The sequence below is a fragment of the Argopecten irradians genome, chromosome 1 (assembly GCF_041381155.1).
Source record: "Argopecten irradians isolate NY chromosome 1, Ai_NY, whole genome shotgun sequence".
Classification (NCBI taxonomy): domain Eukaryota; kingdom Metazoa; phylum Mollusca; class Bivalvia; order Pectinida; family Pectinidae; genus Argopecten; species Argopecten irradians.
This window is the reverse complement of record NC_091134.1, coordinates 10345566-10363157: the sequence shown is the minus strand read 5'-3', so window position 1 is coordinate 10363157 and position 17592 is coordinate 10345566. Positions and strand designations below refer to the sequence as shown.

The 17592-nt window shown below is 34.4% G+C and overlaps 1 protein-coding gene across 1 annotated transcript in view; it reads left to right on the top strand.

Annotated features, from left to right (window-relative positions):
* The first annotated feature begins 3141 nt into the window (after positions 1 to 3141).
* The window catches only part of LOC138317219 (phospholipid scramblase 2-like), a 46733-nt gene continuing 32282 nt past the window's right edge, over positions 3142 to 17592 (top strand). Inside the window, exons 1-6 of the mRNA XM_069258774.1 lie at positions 3142 to 3572; positions 4850 to 5017; positions 6706 to 6783; positions 7184 to 7260; positions 7836 to 7966; positions 8812 to 8926. Coding sequence (XP_069114875.1) covers positions 3512 to 3572; positions 4850 to 5017; positions 6706 to 6783; positions 7184 to 7260; positions 7836 to 7966; positions 8812 to 8926 — 630 coding nt within the window. The 5' untranslated portion in view covers positions 3142 to 3511. The remainder of the gene's footprint in view (positions 3573 to 4849; positions 5018 to 6705; positions 6784 to 7183; positions 7261 to 7835; positions 7967 to 8811; positions 8927 to 17592) is intronic.

The window sequence follows — 17592 nt, the reverse complement described above, 5'->3', positions numbered from 1 at the left end:
GATAAAAGTAAAAAGCAGCATATGACGTATTGTAAGCATGAAGCAAACATGAAGATGCAACATATTAAGATACATGAATTTTCGCTTTTAGCGTCTTTTCAAAAATGTGTTGGATGGCAAAGATGATTTATCGCTGAAAAGATGATTTATCGCTGAAAAGAAGATTTATCGCTGAAAAGATGATTCGGTCTAATAAACATCATGTACAACAAACCCAATATTTAGGCAACCCTGGAGTTCTGATAGCGACTCATCAGGATTTGTATCCAAAGCCCATTATCCGTATTTATCAACGTAATAAAATGTATTTCCTTAAATAAAACAATTCATATATTTAAAAAAAAATCTCTAGAAAACTGACTTCCGTCAGAAATGGCCCCACCCCCTGCTAGGCTGACCTTAATAGTCAAATGAAATGTAGCGTACTGGTGCGTGATCGTTATATTTCATTTTACGACCATGAGGCCGCTAGGTTTTCAAACATGGTGAAAATAGAGCTTTAGCGTGTGTCTTTTGTAACTTTTAAAAAATAACTTACGAGTGTGGAATAAATTCCATATCCAATAACCACGAGTCGTGTGACCTGTTTCTACCACAATTATATCCATTTTTAGCCGATAGAAATACGACGAGGATAAGGTAACGTGTGTTTGCAAAGATATGCAAATAAGATGTAGTGATATTTTCATCAGCGAAAAGGCACTAATTAATATTCAAAAGTTATATTTTGATAAAGAACCCATTCATAATAAAGTCTTCGAATTGGGAACAATTTTATGATGAAATAGTTCTCATTTATCGTATTATTCAAGTTATCTTTTCAAGGTTACTTAGAATATAACACCTTTTGTCGGACTATATAAAAAAACATGCGCACGGCAAAGCCGTGCCGTTTGCTTCCCGCCAAATAATCATCAAGCCATTGTAATTAAGTTCAAGTCCTTTTCAGACTAATTTACTCTGCCAAAGTCACCAGGTTGCTGCAGCCATTTTCAATTTGAAGCCTTATTAAAACTCGGTGTCCCCAAAAACCATGTCTACATGTTTTCGCTGATATCAAATATGGCTTTATAACGGTGGACATGTACATACTAGGGACGAACAGACGGACAGATAAACAGACAGAGAGACAGAGAGACAGACAGACACAATAATCATTATCAGGCTAATGAATCTGTGATATACTGCTGTTACATGTAACGAACACTTCAGCTGTTGATTCATATAAAGAAATTGAGTAACATCAACATTAACTATGATAATGGGAAAACAATGCGGAATTCCAACAGAAAATTGAAAGTGTAGCTGTATTTCACATTTGCACTGTTATAATTGTGTTACGCGCTAACATTTGAACCTGTCAGTCCTGGTGCTATGTACACAGTTTCATGTTTTTTTTATAATTTACTTTTCAAAATGCCATTTCAGTTTTTATTTAGTTTGAAACAGGTGAATATCTCTTTTATCATGATATGAACAGTGATATACAGTATGTACTGTGAACTGAACGTTTTACCCGTGTCTATTCTTATCAAACCTGTATATACTATTTCATATCTAAACATATAAACCCTTTTAACTTTGTATATAAAACTGGTCCAGATAAAGGATGTCCGACTACTTATCTGACATTATCTCTTTGCCGAAGGTTAAACTATGTACGATACCCATTAAACAGGTGAACAGAACACCACATACGTGGATTAATCATATTTTTCTACCACCAACTAGGATAGAAATACAAACTCAACATTCAGATAAACAAACATTCCAGGTCATGATTTCGCGTATGCATATGTACTTTAGATGAACAGTGCTTGTGGAAATCGCTAAAGGTCAAATGAAGAAAAGAAAAAAGGAAAAAAGAAAAAAAAGAAAAAAGTCGTATACATGTAAATAACTGTCATCATGGCATTTTCAAACCTTCGTATAATGTTAACTTACTCTGAATACAGCAAGTTATTTTTTATGGCTTTGATATGTATTCATGAGCATCTGAGCATTAAAGTTTCAAGTGCGAACCCGAGATGTTACGCTGATGGGCTAATTTTATCCCCAGCATGTTCCTTGGATGCCAAAGATGTTTATCAAACAAAAAAGAATGAAAATATCCGAAAATTCAATTGATATTGAAATTGCTATAGTTTCATTAATTTCTCCTTAGCAAGAACGCAACGGATCATTGCAGCAGACACGTCAAGAATTAGCTGAATTATGTATACACTTCAAGCGAAATCGTGAAATTTGCGATGAAATTTCGCGATATTTTTACAATCAGGTTTTTTTCTTCTTCAATAATTGGTAAAGTGTATCAAATCATTGAATTTGGTTAACAGTCGGTTATATTCATAGGCCGATATTTTGGCCTACGAAAATAACCGACTATTAATCAAATTCAATTATTTGATACACTTTACCAATTATTGAAGAAAAAAACAACTTGATTGCTGTATTTAAAACAGCAAAAACATATTCATGAATGTTCCTCTTAGATAAAATGATAATTTGACATCACATAAGCTGTATATATAGTGGACTAATATACTTCTTCATAATTACATATTTCTTTTATAAATCTCATATGATAGGTAAGGGATCCACTATTTGAAAACACACAGTAGGTAAAGTGATGGAAATTTCTAGAATTACTGAATTCATTTGGCAATACAAAACAAAGTGGTCCAAACAACTATATGATAATTGAAAATGTGTTGTTTCACCATGCATTGACATGTCTTTTTTAACACATAGGGTTTTATGAGTATTATACAATCTAATATAACTGATAAGTAGGTATTACAAGCTTGGTTGTTACATTTAATTTCAAATATCTTACAAAAATCGTTCAAAAGAAATCAGTCAATGGAGCACAGAATATACAGTACAGGAAAAACAGTCGATAAAGCTGGGCAAATTATGTGAAGACAGCAAAAGAATGAAAAAGACATAAATATTTTGGTGATAAAAATAACAGTGAGGTTTAACTCTTCACAACGATAAAACAGCGGTGTAATCAAACTTCTGCAGGATAAATTTAGATGTGCCACCTGATAAACACGCTCACAGTTGGAAACCCTTAGAGAACATACACCGCCATGTGATTCCAGACGGTTTGGAGCAGCACAGGTTACACGCTGAGGAATTAAGTGGTTCCAGTCCCTATACTCACTTTATTGCAAAGTTTAAAAAATAGGAATGCACATGTAAACTTGTGATGATGTCTGGACATTAAAAATTAATGAATCCGTTTGATGTCTATTAATTGGGATTTATGAACATATGGTTGCAGTTTCAGAGACTTCTTCAATATTGTTTGTTTATATTCCAAATTTATGATACGAAGCTAGAGTGTACGCCGGTTCCAGACAGAAGTTTGCGATATGTGCCCATTGTGATAAAGCGGAATAGTAAAGTGTGATTCTAGATGGATTTGTAGAATTGTATTTAAGAGAATAATCGACGTAAGTCTGAGCTACAGACGGTGTTTTATGTTTTATTGAGATTAACTGCAATGTCGTCAAAACCCCAGCGACAAGTTAAGGGTTTTACTGTCATCAAGGTTCCTGTTCATGGTAAGTACAAGTACAAAGACTGGACTGACCCCTAGACATTGAAAAAGGACGATAATTATAGAATATGCTGATTCCTATGGTATGGTATTTGATAGATATGGTTTTGTAATGATAATTTGTATTGCACGATAGACTGATATATATCGTGAATCTACAGCATGACGATTGGTTATAAATGCATTTATCTTAACATATTTATTGGTAAAAAATTACAATTGAAATTAAAATCAATTTATGTAAGAATTAGACTAAAGAGTAAAAGAGTATTAGAGAACCGATCCTTACCTCTAGTTACTGCCTATTACTTTATAATCATGAATGTGAACAAAGTTAACACCTATTCATTTATCTGACGGCAATTAAATTGTCAGTCTTTATCTTAATCGCTGTGTATTTACAACATAAGATATATTTGTTGAAAGTATACTAGTAATATTTATGCTAAAAATCGATAGAGTGATCAATGATTAGCAAATTCTCCTGACATGATTTTACGAATTTTTAAGTATATACTGTTTGTATGGTTTGTTACTATATAGCTATTTTTGCAACACAATGCGTTCAACCTTATCAAAATATGCATGCTATGTGGATGGAATTTAGCTGCTTGTTTAGATACATTTCGAGAAATGTCTGAAAACTGGACTGAATTCAATTTCTTTGATAAGGAAGTCATGTTCCGATGCCATATCCACACCAGTGGCAGGATATTATCTCTGTTTTAAAAAATAAAGAAAGAGTAATATGCATCAATCACCTAAACAGAAAAAGAACATCTTTTTCGTGATGATAGACTTCAGTAAATAGAGAAAAAACAGTGAACCAACAATAATTTTCAAATGGTCTATTAAAAACTGTTGATATATATATTGCTCAATATAAATGTTACATTATTCAGAATCATACGAATATAGGATGTTAGGAATGTCAAAAACAGATAACATTGTCCTTTTTTTTTGCAAATGGAAATTAAGCACATTAATAACATTTGTTGATTCACACATTTCAATTTCAATCCATTGAAAATGTCATCATTTTTTAAAGAGTGCCATCTGCTTGAACAATAGATATAGGAAAAGAAGTTTGAGAATTTGACATGAAGAGAAAAATATCTCTTTAACATACCTTTATCACTCTTAGTAATGTTTCTTTTTATAAACTATTGAATTATGTTACAAGCTACTGAATTATCTACTGAATTATGTTTGAAAATACGTTTTGATAACAAAGTTGTCATTTTGTTTTTATGAACTTAACAAAAGTGTCCTTACTTCCAGGAGACAATGTCCACATTGACGCTTCACTCGCTAAGAAAATTCCTGGACCGCCCCTTCTGATACAGTGGATGAAGCGTCCGGAACATATACCCGGCTGTCCCAAAGGACTGGAATACCTCACAAAAATGGATCAACTTATCGTGAAACAGCAAATGGAAAATCTTGAAGGTATTCTATATTATATATGTCATGTAAAGCATATTTTTAATAAGGTTTAAATACATGTCTATAAAGCAACATTATAAAATGAAACGACAGTACAATAATACTCTATTGGCACTTTGCCAAAATAGAACAAAACGTCTTTAGCACATATATATAATATTAGTAAACCCCTAATTGACATTTTTAAATAATGATTGTTTTAAATACAGTCAAACCTGCCCTTGAGACCACCTTTGTATAACGACCACCTGCGTAATACGACCACTTTCTCTGGGTCTCAAACGGTCAACCCCAACACAATCTATCGTATGTATAAAGATCAATTGACTTTAAAGGCATTTCTTTTCTTGTTTCATTAGAAGGTCTTTATAAACAGGTTTGACTTTACTGCAGAAGCGTTCCGCAGCATAAGAGATATATTTCATGCATTTATGGCATCATTCAGAAAGTCCTCTGTAAATATTACAGCACCGGGAACGTAAATAATTGTGTATTATGCCAAAAATGATGGGCGAATCGCAACTCATGCCTGAAATAAGCATAACTTTAAAACAGTTCCGTTTTAAGCATCTTCCGTCACTGTTAAACAATTGAATCGGAAGGGGAGATACCTCTGTGGAAAGGATGGGCGGTCACCATTGTTGGATGCACCCTAGGGAAATATGATATTGTGTTTCACCCAGGGAAATTCGATGTGTTATTCCCTGGTCATGTTCTGTGTTTCAATTAATTACAAACTCTTTTATCAATATGAGATATAATGATATATTTTAAAAGTTCATTTCTAATTGAATATTTTACAATTTATAACAGTCTACTTAGAAACTCCGTAATAGAGCTTTAAACCCTTGTGTGCATTGTAAAGGACCCCACACCAGCCATAACACGTTTGTGATTAGCTATAGACTGAAGGCTATTACATAATGTACTAGTCTAATAGACAACACACACAACACGATAAAGCTAACAGGCTATGATACGTACCAACAATCATATTCGAAATTAATAAGGAAAAGATGAAATTTAAACAAAACAAAAACATTTACAAGCTTAAGCTAAGAGAAGAACGGGACCAATAAGCGATATTTTTTACCTTTATAAATATAATTTTAAGACCATTTGCAGAATCGTAGAATTGGCTAAGTGAAAAGTTGTAACCAACACGAATATAATGTATCACAAGGCAATGAAGCAAAGAAAGAAGTGAAAGAGAGTATCTTAAAATTATCTTTAAACTCCTTTTTTCTGTGTAAGGTTATCATAAGGAAAACTTATTTCGTGATACCTTTAAGCAGATATTTTGGAAAAGCTTTGAAATCACTGTCAAGAGAATTGTTCATTTATATTTTCACACTCCTTCATATATATCAAAACAAAGAAAATAACGTAGTTACCTATTACAAGTATTTGGAAGTCTGCTATGTTGATAGAGACAAACAAGAGTAATACCACACGTGCAGTTTCTCAGAGATTAATACCTAGATTTAATCAAAGCGATTTACCTATTTTATTTGCCGTATTATATCTTATCTCTTTAGTAAAAAAACAATCAACAAAATCAATTATATAATGTTTTGTATCTTATAACGTCGTAACGAAGGCTATGCTTTTATCTACATAAAACATCATCACAAAAACTTAATCATGTTTTAACGTTATTGACAACTCCGTTTTGTATCATTCGTTTTCAGTATTTACGGGTTGGGAGGCAGCCAACAAATACAAAATACTTAATAGCGAAGGCCAGCAAGTCTATTTTGCAGCAGAGGGTGAGTCAGACGTACCAAGATCTCTTTGTTTAATTGTCAATGTTATGACACCTCAAAAACTAAAATCGGTTAAATGGAATTTCATATTATTTTCCTTTAATCAAGCATGCAAAGATCTTAACATATTTTGCTTAGAAGCATCAGTCATAAACATTCTGCAGGTGCGTACGTATTAGCATGTAAAATGAATTTGTTAATTAGAAATATTCAATTGATCAATTAAGAACTAAGTGAGAGACGTGTTCAGAGGCTAATGGAACACAAGTTTATTTAATTATAGAAGTTGTAATACAAATGGTTTTATTTAACAACATACTCATTCTTTATTGAAATGCACATAATGATAAATATAATGTGATCAGAAAATACTCTTAAGACTGTCCTAATTTGACTTTGACAGAGTCTGGCATGTGTGAGCGGCAATGCTGTGGTTCTAACCGTGGGTTTAGTCTTCACATTACAGATAATTCAGGTCAGGTATGTAAAGATACAATCTCATGGAAGATACATCACAGAAGGGAAATAAATATTGGGCCAGGTGCAATTGCACCCAAGAGATGATCTAGTTGTTTTTCTTTCTTCTCTCGCTTTTGAATGACTCAGTATCAGCAATTGGAATTCAATCAATGATCCTTAGTTTTGTTATCAAAGTTTATGCGGACTTGTTAGGCAAGCCCTCGTGAAATATTCATCATTTTGAAAAATATGACATCATGCTAAATACCTCACGTACGAATCTAAGCAGATGTGTGTGTTACATTCAGTAGAAAATCATTACGACTGATTATTACTTATACATTTCGATCATATATTAATAATATTCTTCATATTAAATGGACACGCTCTCTCCAACGAAATGCTTAGGACTCCACCTTATAACATAAATGGGCAGTTGAGTTATTTCACATGGATATCAAGAGGATTAATTATGTTTCTATGTTTTTGTTATTTATTTTAAGTATACATACAGACCAGTTAGGGGATTTATGACTCACGAGAGCATTAATGTAAAAAATGTACTTTCATACACACTCACGTGCTTATGTTGGTAGGAAATCATCAAGTGTGCGAGAGATTTTAAATGCTGCGCAGGACTGTGCTGGCTGGCGAATTTCGATGTTTGGGCGCATGAAATAGCGGTAGAGGCTCCTGTCGGAACAGTCGTAGGATATGTACGACAAGAGTAAGTGCAGAATAGAAACGGATGCTCTATAAGTAATTATTATCATTTTACATTCAATAATAGAGAATAGCAGATATCAATTTTAGCGTTCTTGCTTTCGAGGTATATGCATTTATGTTTCAATCAGTTTTCGACATTTTATTATTTTGCGAACATAGAAATGTCTCGCGAAATCGCGAAAATATCAATACCGCAAAAATAAGCGTTTAGTTTTAAAAAATGTGCTGAAATCGACAAATTTCTCTTTTATAACTTCCAGAGCGCTAAGCTAATGATTAGAATTAACTAAACGAAAAAAAAAAATAAAAAAATCGAGGTATGCATTAAAAGGCGGTTTTTCTAGGGAACATATTAAGAGTGTCACAAATGAATATGACATGCAAATTGCTACATGTACAGTATTAGGTATTAGATACGTTTCCATATGCGCAATAAAACAAATAATCTTTGGTTATATAAATTATTGAAGTGTTTACTCGATTAAACGTGAACTAATGGCTTGAGACAAATCCAGACTAAACGTAAATTTCCAAAAAAAACTTCCCAATGCTTTATGTAAATCTAAATGAGTGTTATGATTTTAACGACCTCAAATTCAAATATTACGGACCCACATCATGGTTTCGTTGACCAAGTAGTTTGCCATGTAAATCCTTGACAGATATAATAAATACAAATGCAGTATTACCACAAGTAAAAGTATATTGTACACATATACACCTAAATCAAATTTATAAAAGATCTTCGTATCTGATCTTAGAGAGTTGCATCAATGCTATACATAAAATGATATTCATTCAGGTGCTTCAATTAAAAAATAATTGCTACCTTCTCCTTAATTACAGGCGAAGTTTTTGGACACCACACTACAGTATCAGGGATGCTGACAGAGAGACAGTATTTCATATCAAAGGCCCTTGTTGTGTTGTAAATGGATGTTGTTGGGACCAGGAGTTCGTTGTAAGTATCCTAAAATAAGGTTAAAGGCGCACTACTTTCTGAAACGGCGTTTAGTTTTTAAAAATATATGTTATTAAAAATATGTATTATATTTCCCAGCGTCGTCCTAATTACCGAGCGTTAGTTGACTATCACTGCGTCAGACGACTAAACCCGAAATGAATCTTCACTGTTAACATAGTTTACGCAAGAGATCTTTCATTTGTTTGGTATTGTTACCTCATCTTAGGCCATCGATATATATTTCCTTAATTTATTAATGTTTTAAAGAAACTTGACTTTTTTGTTTCGGAAAGGTAGTGGGCCTTAAATAGAAATGTCGGTGCTAAGTATATGGTTAAAGATCGACTACTCTATTTGGCACCCGTGTATCTTGGGTGGAAAAGCTGGACAATAGAAGCGGTTCGGTCCATCGTAAGGGTAACATTAAGGGTTGTAACACGAAATCTAATATAATAGAGAATACTTCATTGAACTAATTACTAGTAGATAGTCTATCTGATATAAAATAATCGACATTAAAATTAAAATCAACAAATGATATTACTTTGCTGTACATTTTCTATTATTTAATTATCACAAATCAATTAACACATTTACAAAATACATACTTACAATAAAATTACTAACCAGCATAATTACGGACATAAGAAACGATATCTTTGGATCTAAAAGCGTTAGGTTGCATGTGTTCACGAGTAAAATTAAAAAACACAATATACGGGAGAAGATACGGAACGCACTGATAAAATGTAATTTGCATATCGTGTGGTATCGCATGTAATTTGCATATCGTGTTGTATCGCTTACATCTTTCGATAAATAAGATTGCGTTAGCCTTTCGAATAAAAACAACATAGAAAAAAATGAACTTGATAGTTAGGCGGACGTCAGCGATTTCTTCCGCTTCTTTGTCATTTCATAATGCGTACTTTCTATTAACACGGATCAACAACTTCCGTATTTCGTATTCATAGCGAAAATTACTACGAGAGAAACATTGATAATTTAATGCCTTAGTCTGAAATGTTCAAATAAAGTTAAGGTAGGTAATGCTGACACCGCTAATCCTTTAATTACCCAATCCTGTATAAACACAAGATCATGAGCAATTATCCGTGTAGGTCGGCGCAGTCAGGTGTGACACAGGTAAAACGATTCTCAAGGGCCGAACACCGGTTCGACGAATGTTTCTCATCAGTTTCTCATAAGTCCAACATCATTGGAAAGCCAAAAAAGGCTTGTAGATATATATAGTGATATGTACAATCATGGTAAAATATTTAAAGTGATTGCTTAAAACCCTTAATAGTATGTCCTAGGTTTTTGTATAATATACTGTTGTTCCCAAGTTGATAGTAAAAAAAAAATCGTGGCGTGGTTTTTCCAGTGCTTGTTTAATCTATGTTTGAAAATGTTCAGGTTCTCACATTGACCACATCAACAGGGAGAGAATTCGAGGACTCCACTTTCCTATTACTGAAAACATTTCTGGCTGAATTGTGACGAAAGGGTTTTTTGTAGAGTTTTTTTGTGTTGTGACCTCTTGTACCTGTGTGTCTCATTGGAGTACACATGTTCTCACTGGTAACAATGTCGATTTTGTCGATTATTTTAAAGGCTTCCACCGTATCAGCCTCAGTCTTCTATACTCGAGTGTTGGGATACCCAAGGTTTTTAATCAGTCAGGATAGGAGAGATCTTTAAGGTTAACAAGTCTTTTTGTACCTCTTCGTTGGACGTTTTCTATGGTTTTTATATCTTTTTTGTCCAGGGAGACCAAACGACAGAACAGTATTCCAAATGAGGCCTAACCAGAGTCTTATACAGTGTTTTAAAGGTTTGGTTGTCAAGATATGTGAATGTTCTAAATATGGTACCCATGATTTGGTTTCCCTTTGGTGTAGCTTTGTTAACTTGGTTCGTAAATTTCAGGGTATTATCCATTGTGACTCCCAGATCATTCTCACTGTTGGTTTTCCCAAGCTGGATTCTGTAGTTGCCATCCTTTATGCAGTACTGTCTGTTAATGGGAATATTGCCAATTTACATATGCTTGCATTTTTCTTTATTTAACTTCATTCATACAATTTGGTATCATCCGCAAATAGTTTGGCGACACAATTCACCACCTCTGGGATGCTGTTGACATAAATTAAAAATAGTACACCGCTCTTTACTTTTTTGGTTTTGGAGCTTGTCCCATTTATAGTAACCTTTTGTTGTAGTCCCGATAGATATTGTTGTATCCATGACAGAATTTTGCCTCCAATTCCATAGGATTGTAATTTATGTATGAGAAGTCTATGGTACCTGCAGAAGCTGTGTTGCGCAAGACTTGCCTGGCGTAAATCCATGTTTTTCTGGTGACAATAGATTGTTGATATTTACGTATTCCATGATTTTGTCACTTATAATCCTCTGCATGATTGTACAGGGTACAGATGACAGACTAATATGACGATAATTGTTTGTATTCTTTATTGAGCCTTTCTTGTGTATTGGGCAGACATTCACTGTGGTCCATTGTTTTGGCAGTACACTTTCCTCGATTGATTTTTTGATTATTGATGTTAATGGCTTTACCATGGCGTCCTTTGTTTCTAATAGAAGTTTCGGATGATTTTCCGATCAGGTGATTTATTTGGTTTTTGTTTAGATAGTGCCTTTAGTACTATTCCTCCGTGATTTAAAAAATTTCCAGTGGACTTGGTTTATTCCTCAGGGTTAACGGAGGTATATGGGTATTTCCGTCTTTCACAAATACACTGACAAAAAATTCGTTCATAACTTCTGCTGTGTTTCTTCGTCTGTTTCTGTAAGGTCTCTATTTGGGTTATTGACTCTTGTAATGGTAGATTTTGTCTTTGTTTTTGATCTGAAATAATTCTGGAAGAGTTTTGGACTGTCCTTTACGTTTTCATCTATGGATTTTTGATAAGATCTTTGTGATTTTCGCAACAGTCTTGTGGCTTTGTTCCTGGCAATTTTGTACGATTGATAGTTGTTGTCTGTTTTGCAGTGGAGATACTTCTGTAACGGGATTGGACTTGGTCGATCATCGGTGACCATGTAGCTCAGTCGGTAGAGCACTCGGCTAGTGTTCGGAGGGTCCGCTACATTTTCTCCTCTCCTGTTACAAAATTGGCGCCCAACTAAATGGCCCACGGCGGTGGTGTTTGGAAGGGTCTCGTGTGTCTTCGAGGGCGAAGACTTCGAGAAAGGAGGGAGTAGTGTAGCGGGATAGGACTTGGTCGATCATCGGTGACCAGGTAGCTCAGTCGGTAGAGCTCTCGGCTAGTATTCGGAGGGTCCCGGGTTCGAATCACGGTCTGGCCGCTACATTTTCTCCTCTCCTGTTACACTTCTTTACAGCAGATATTGCATCTTTATCGAAATATGGTTTGCGGATTTCATTGGGTCGTCTCTTGTATAATGGTACATGTTTTTTCAATAGTGGAAGATAAAATATTCATAAGGTGTGTCCAATGTTCATCCGCATCCATATTTGAAGTATCTTCTGATGCGTGTTCAGCCAACTCTTTGTTAATAGATACATAATTACCTTTAAGAAAGTTGCATTTATCGATGTTTTGTTCCAGGTTTTCAGCATAGCATAATAGGTCAAATTCTAACATTAGGTCATCAATTTTACCTAAACCTGGGTTGACCTTGATGTTTGTAATCATTTTTCATTTGTTAGGATGAGGTCGAGTAAAGAAGGAATTTAATTCTCCCTAATTCTTGTTGGTCTTTTGACATGTTGGGTGTAAAAGCAGTTCCTTGTTACCTCCAGCAACCTCGTGGCGATGTGTACCTCACCTAAAGAAGTTGTGTTAGTATTCCAGTCAATTTCTTTACAGTTAAAATCACCCACCAGTAATATGTGCGAGAAGCTACCAATAGAGATGGTTTCCAGTAGATTTGTTAGTTTATTGTTGTTATCTTCATTACTGTTAGGGCTTCTATCAATGCAGCATATGGCTAAATTATCTCCTCTTCTCAGTTTTATTCTACATATAACATACTCGTCGAAAGTGGAGTTAATGTCTACTGCGTCATGGGTAATAGATGATCTAATATGTAAATGGCCACGCCTCTTTTTGAAGATTTTCCAAAATAAACACTGTAGTTGTCGATGGAATATAACAGGTTGTTTATGACATCAATGGAATATTTTGGATAAAGTTCCGTTACACATATTATATCCGGGTTTTTTCCCCTGTAATTTCTACTTCCAGTTCAGTTTTCTTTGATAGTGTTAACGTGTCCACATTACTGTATAAAACTTTAAGGTTTGCCAATCCTTGATAGCGGTTAAAATTCTTAAAAACTGTATTCTATGCCCTCTCTACCGTTAGTGATGTTGGTTCATCATCTGTGACCTCAGTAATTGTGGCGTTTCCTGTTGTGTCAGCAAAAGTTGATGATTCCGCATATGGGAAGGTTATGTCATCTCTATGATCTAGTAGGGTCTCTTGCGAGTATAGGTCATCTGACATTTGGGTATCATGGTTAGAAAAACTTGTCGCCATAGTTGGAGCTACAGGGCTGAAAGGTATAGTGTCTGAGGATTCTTTGGTGACAGCTCCTTTTGGGGAGGAGAAATATTTGGAAGTGTAGTCCTGGGCCCCTTTGATGTGCTGTTTGACTGTAGGTTCAGTCTTTCTCTACCCTGAATGCCTTTAGATTGACGTCTCGGTGTAAACAGTTCTATATATTTTAGTATTGTTTCAGCACTGAGAGAGAGAGGGTTTTTAGGTGCTCCTATTTCTTCTCTCTTTTTCTTTTTTCTTCTCATTGTGTTTTTGTTTGGTCACTTTTCAGGATAACCTTTTTCAAACGAGTCGGAGCCTTATCCGATATATATCGAGCGTTTTCTAGGAATGCCTTCCTCTCTGACTCTTCTATCATTACTATAAGAAGAGGTCTGGTCTTGGCAGCATTGTACTTTCCCATTCTGAATTGAGTGGTAAGATTTATGTTTTTACCGATTAAGCTTTGTGTCAGATCGTCTATATCCTTTTGGTCATTAATTTTCCTGTCCATGTTGTTCTGGTCAGTCTTTTCCGGGACATTGAACAGTATGATATTTAACCTCTTGTTCTTGCACTCCTTTAACTCTTTGTGACGTTCATCAACTAACTCTTCTGTGTTTTGAATTCACTTTTAATTCCCGTTGTCACCGATTCTTTTATACTATCAATTCCAGATTCAATTTGATCTTTGTGGTCTATTTCAAGTTTGTCCAATCGAGACTCAATTTTGTTGAAACGGTGATTGGTACTGTCACAGAGTTTCCTTTGGTCTGAACCCATCCCTATCAATGTTGGTTATAACATGGCACATGTTGAGCACGTCCAAAGGAAATTTTCAAGTTCACCGTTTACTATACAGCCGTACATGTTGACAAAAACACTGTTCACATCAAGTTGTCATCAAGTCTTGAATCACAACGCCCACATATTTCATTTTCAGAGTTTTTGGATTTTGTTTATCTGCTTATCTGTTTTTGCGTCCACCGGTCTCACTGGTAAAACTGCTTGTTTATCAGCCATGTTTGTGAATGTAAGTATCACTAATAAATGACCTGACTATATTTGACCAACAGAGTGACGAGTGTACTCCTCACCAACTCATGTTATAGGCTATTGTATATATATTGACAAAAAAGATACTGTTGCTGGGCTGATGAGAGAAAAAACCACAATATATTGATCGGGATGTAGAATATTACTGGTATAAATAAAGTGGTACTAAGCACTGTTGTGGCAGGTCAAAACCTACCTACACTTCATATGTATTAGTCTCAAATTGTTAGACATTTACTGTGACTACTGATAGTACATGCAAAAACAACACATTAATCATTTAAAACAAATGCATAGATTTCATACAAAGATCTGGTCACAGTAAAGGGTGGCAGGTAACCCCACCTACAACATATACTGATACAGCACAGTCACGTGGATGTATGAAGTTGTGTATATTTGTAAAACATTAATGTTAACTATAAACAAAGAAATTACAAGATCCAAAAAGGTTGTAAAGCAGTGGCTGGTATTTCCCACCTACTCAGTGGAACATGTCCTTAATCATGTTTACAGGTTAGTATATGTCAAAATATTCCTTATGCAAGAGTATCAATTATCAATGTGCCATTTATGTAGGTAATCTCATATACCTTATTATTGAGTGGAGAGATTAGTGACTTACAATTATCCAAGTCAGTACATATATACAAAAAAAAGCAGGGAATAATGTGGTGACAGGTAAAACCCACCTACACACGGATAATATACAATATATAGATTACATAATTAAATAAAGTCACAATCCTTTTTCGGGCTATCTCTAAAGCTGGGACCTAGTCAGACATATAGGGAAATATAGACTGGTTAGTTTGACAAATAATGCACTCACAAATGTATTAATTTCAATTTTAGATATAATGGTGGTGGGCATTACCCACCTACTCAATAGAACTTCATAGTTTTGGATTGCAGTATGTACAAAAGAAACTGACGAATACATGGGTAAATACTATATATTTGATGAAACGGGGATATATTTCTGTTCGAGGAATGAGGGGTATTCGACGAATTACGTTAGTTTTTATAAGTATGCGAAAACAACCCTGCATTTAAATTTGTCCGCTAAACCTCGACAGTTTACAGATATTTTGAAGAAGGTGTTTTAGCATATCTTAATTAAAGGAGTCAAATACAAAGCTTAAAATATTTGTACAAGTAATGTGTAAGAAGCAAATCATTGAGAAAGTGAATACAATTATAGCAATAATCAATCCACTTGTCCTATTATTTTGAGAGGACATATGTATATACAAGAATATACTAAAGCCTACGCAGTCCTATGTATTCACCTGCCTATAATGTGTACTGGCTTTAAATGATTTAAAACCTGGTATGATAATGACTAAACTGAACAACACCAAATCTGTAAGAGAAAATTGAAGGGATGATCAGAATGTGCAGTTTGTAATTATTGCCTCATTCATCCAAGAAGCTTATATCATTAGCCATTCCTGGTTTGCTGAAAAATGAAGTATTGAAAACACTGCAATTCGCTCGCTATTTCCATTGGTAGTTGTCAATAATTCATGCGTCAGTAATGGCTTTCAGCTATTGCCTTTTTATTATTGTATAATCACATAAGTAAATTTCTCTGATTATTACAGTTACCTCCTTGCGAATAGATGTTCATTGTGACGTCATTATTTTGTGAGCGAAACTCACGTCGTTTACCCTGAAAAGTACGACGTTATGCTTGCAAACACATGACGTTACAATCAACATCTATCTGCAAGGGCAGTTAACTCTGTAATATGATAATACTGAATATGAGCAAACCAAATTACTTTGTGATACTGTGTTATCTTATGGAAGGTTCAATTTCTAAATTTATAATAAGATATAGAATAATAATTAAAAGCATTACATTTCATACAGATAAAATTAAATATTATTCTATACTATGCCATGTATATCATAAGTCTATACATGCATACACCTGTATGATTTGGTACTATATTTAACTCATTTCCAGAGACAGTGAAATGCCGATTTCTCTGTCGGAGACACTGAAATGTATTGCCAGTAGGTGCAATATTAAGTCATTATGGTTTGTCGTGTTTAGATATTTAGTGAGCGGAAATATTTGCTGTTATATTAAAGCCTATTAGATATAATGAAGATCACTGCTGTAACACTCGTTTTAGTCATAAAATGATAAAGATGTCAGCATCATTTCTCTCATATTTACGGAAGTAACATCCCATTCAACACTGATGGCGCGTGAGGCTGTATCACACGGCTACGCATGCAGTACAATTTCATGACGTCACTAAATTTCTATTTTCTTCACGTATGTTAACTTTGTTTTCAGAAATTATGCTGACGTTATAAGAATGCAAACAAGGGACATTGCGTTAAAATATCATGCAATTTTCATGTATGAACAATTGACTTACAGTTGGAGTTTTTCCAAAATTCCTGAAAATGGCAGGTTATCATAAATTACATGTACTTGTAAACAAAACCTCGAGATATGAGAGAAATATTTGGATGTGAATGAAAGGGATATTCTTCCTTCGGGATCACAAGATGTAAAAATGTTTTAAATCCCTCGACAAGCTTGGAGTTTTACTAGATGTTATGACAATCACGTAGAATATCTATATCCGTTGTTTACGTTGCTGTCTATTATCTAGAGAGTCACAAACGTCTATTGAGCGGGCCTGGTCTTGGCTGTTGGCACATATTGGTTATAACTGTTTTGACACACGGAGTCTTACTTCGGTAGACATAAATAACTCGATTTCTTAAATAAATCACAATTGAAAATTTTTGATAACAATGTATATTCTTTAACTGCAACAATCACATTTCTATCCTACACCATATTCTACCAAAGCTACCACCTTCGCCCCAACATCAGATTTCAACCGGCATTTGGGGTTATTGGAGAATATTGGCCATTATTGGTGCGATTATTGGCGAGTTTACCTATTACTACTAATAATAATGAAATAGATGTGTTTGGAACTACACAGGAGCACCAATAATTAGGATTATCACTTGTTAAATGTTCATAATCAATCTACTTATAAAACTACTTACTATAAATCGTGCATGCAGTTTGATCAC